General features: G+C 43.5%; 1 protein-coding gene across 1 annotated transcript in view; it reads right to left on the bottom strand.

Annotated features, from left to right (window-relative positions):
• LOC110428774 (GHMP kinase family protein) overlaps window positions 1-422 on the bottom strand; it is a 4,603-nt gene extending 4,181 nt beyond the window's left edge. The window contains exon 1 of the mRNA XM_021444682.1: window positions 44-422. Coding sequence (XP_021300357.1) covers window positions 44-264 — 221 coding nt within the window. The 5' untranslated portion in view covers window positions 265-422. The remainder of the gene's footprint in view (window positions 1-43) is intronic.
• Window positions 423-428: the final 6 nt, after the last annotated feature.

Genomic DNA, 428 nt, shown 5'->3' on the forward strand with positions numbered 1-428 from the left:
TTTCCTTCTTCTTTTACATATAAATTAGATAGAATTTTAGTGCTTAGGAAAATTTACCTTGCCATTTAGCCACATGCGATCTTGTTGGAAGGCAGGGCTGACGGCGACGGTGGTGGTGGTGCAGAGATGGGCAGGATCAAGAGTGACGCTGATGCTGTCATTGACGGGCAAAATAAGGGACTCGTCCCTCTTCCCCCAGTACTTTATAACCGCTATGTTGGTGGGCGTTTGAGCCGTTTTCATCAAAACCCATTTCTCCCCCATTTTCAGATCAGATCAGATCAGATCTCTCTTCTTTCTTTTCTTTCTGCTTTTGATTATTGCAAGCGAGGAATCAAAACGTAGGGAGTCCAAACAACTTCTTATAGCAGCGCAGGACAGGAAGAACAAGTAAGAACCCAGACGAATACAATGGAGAGAATAAAAAA

This window comes from Theobroma umbraticum, unplaced genomic scaffold (assembly GCF_002168275.2).
Source record: "Theobroma umbraticum cultivar Fairchild unplaced genomic scaffold, ASM216827v3 scaffold_477.0, whole genome shotgun sequence".
NCBI classification, from domain to species: Eukaryota; Viridiplantae; Streptophyta; class Magnoliopsida; order Malvales; family Malvaceae; genus Theobroma; species Theobroma umbraticum.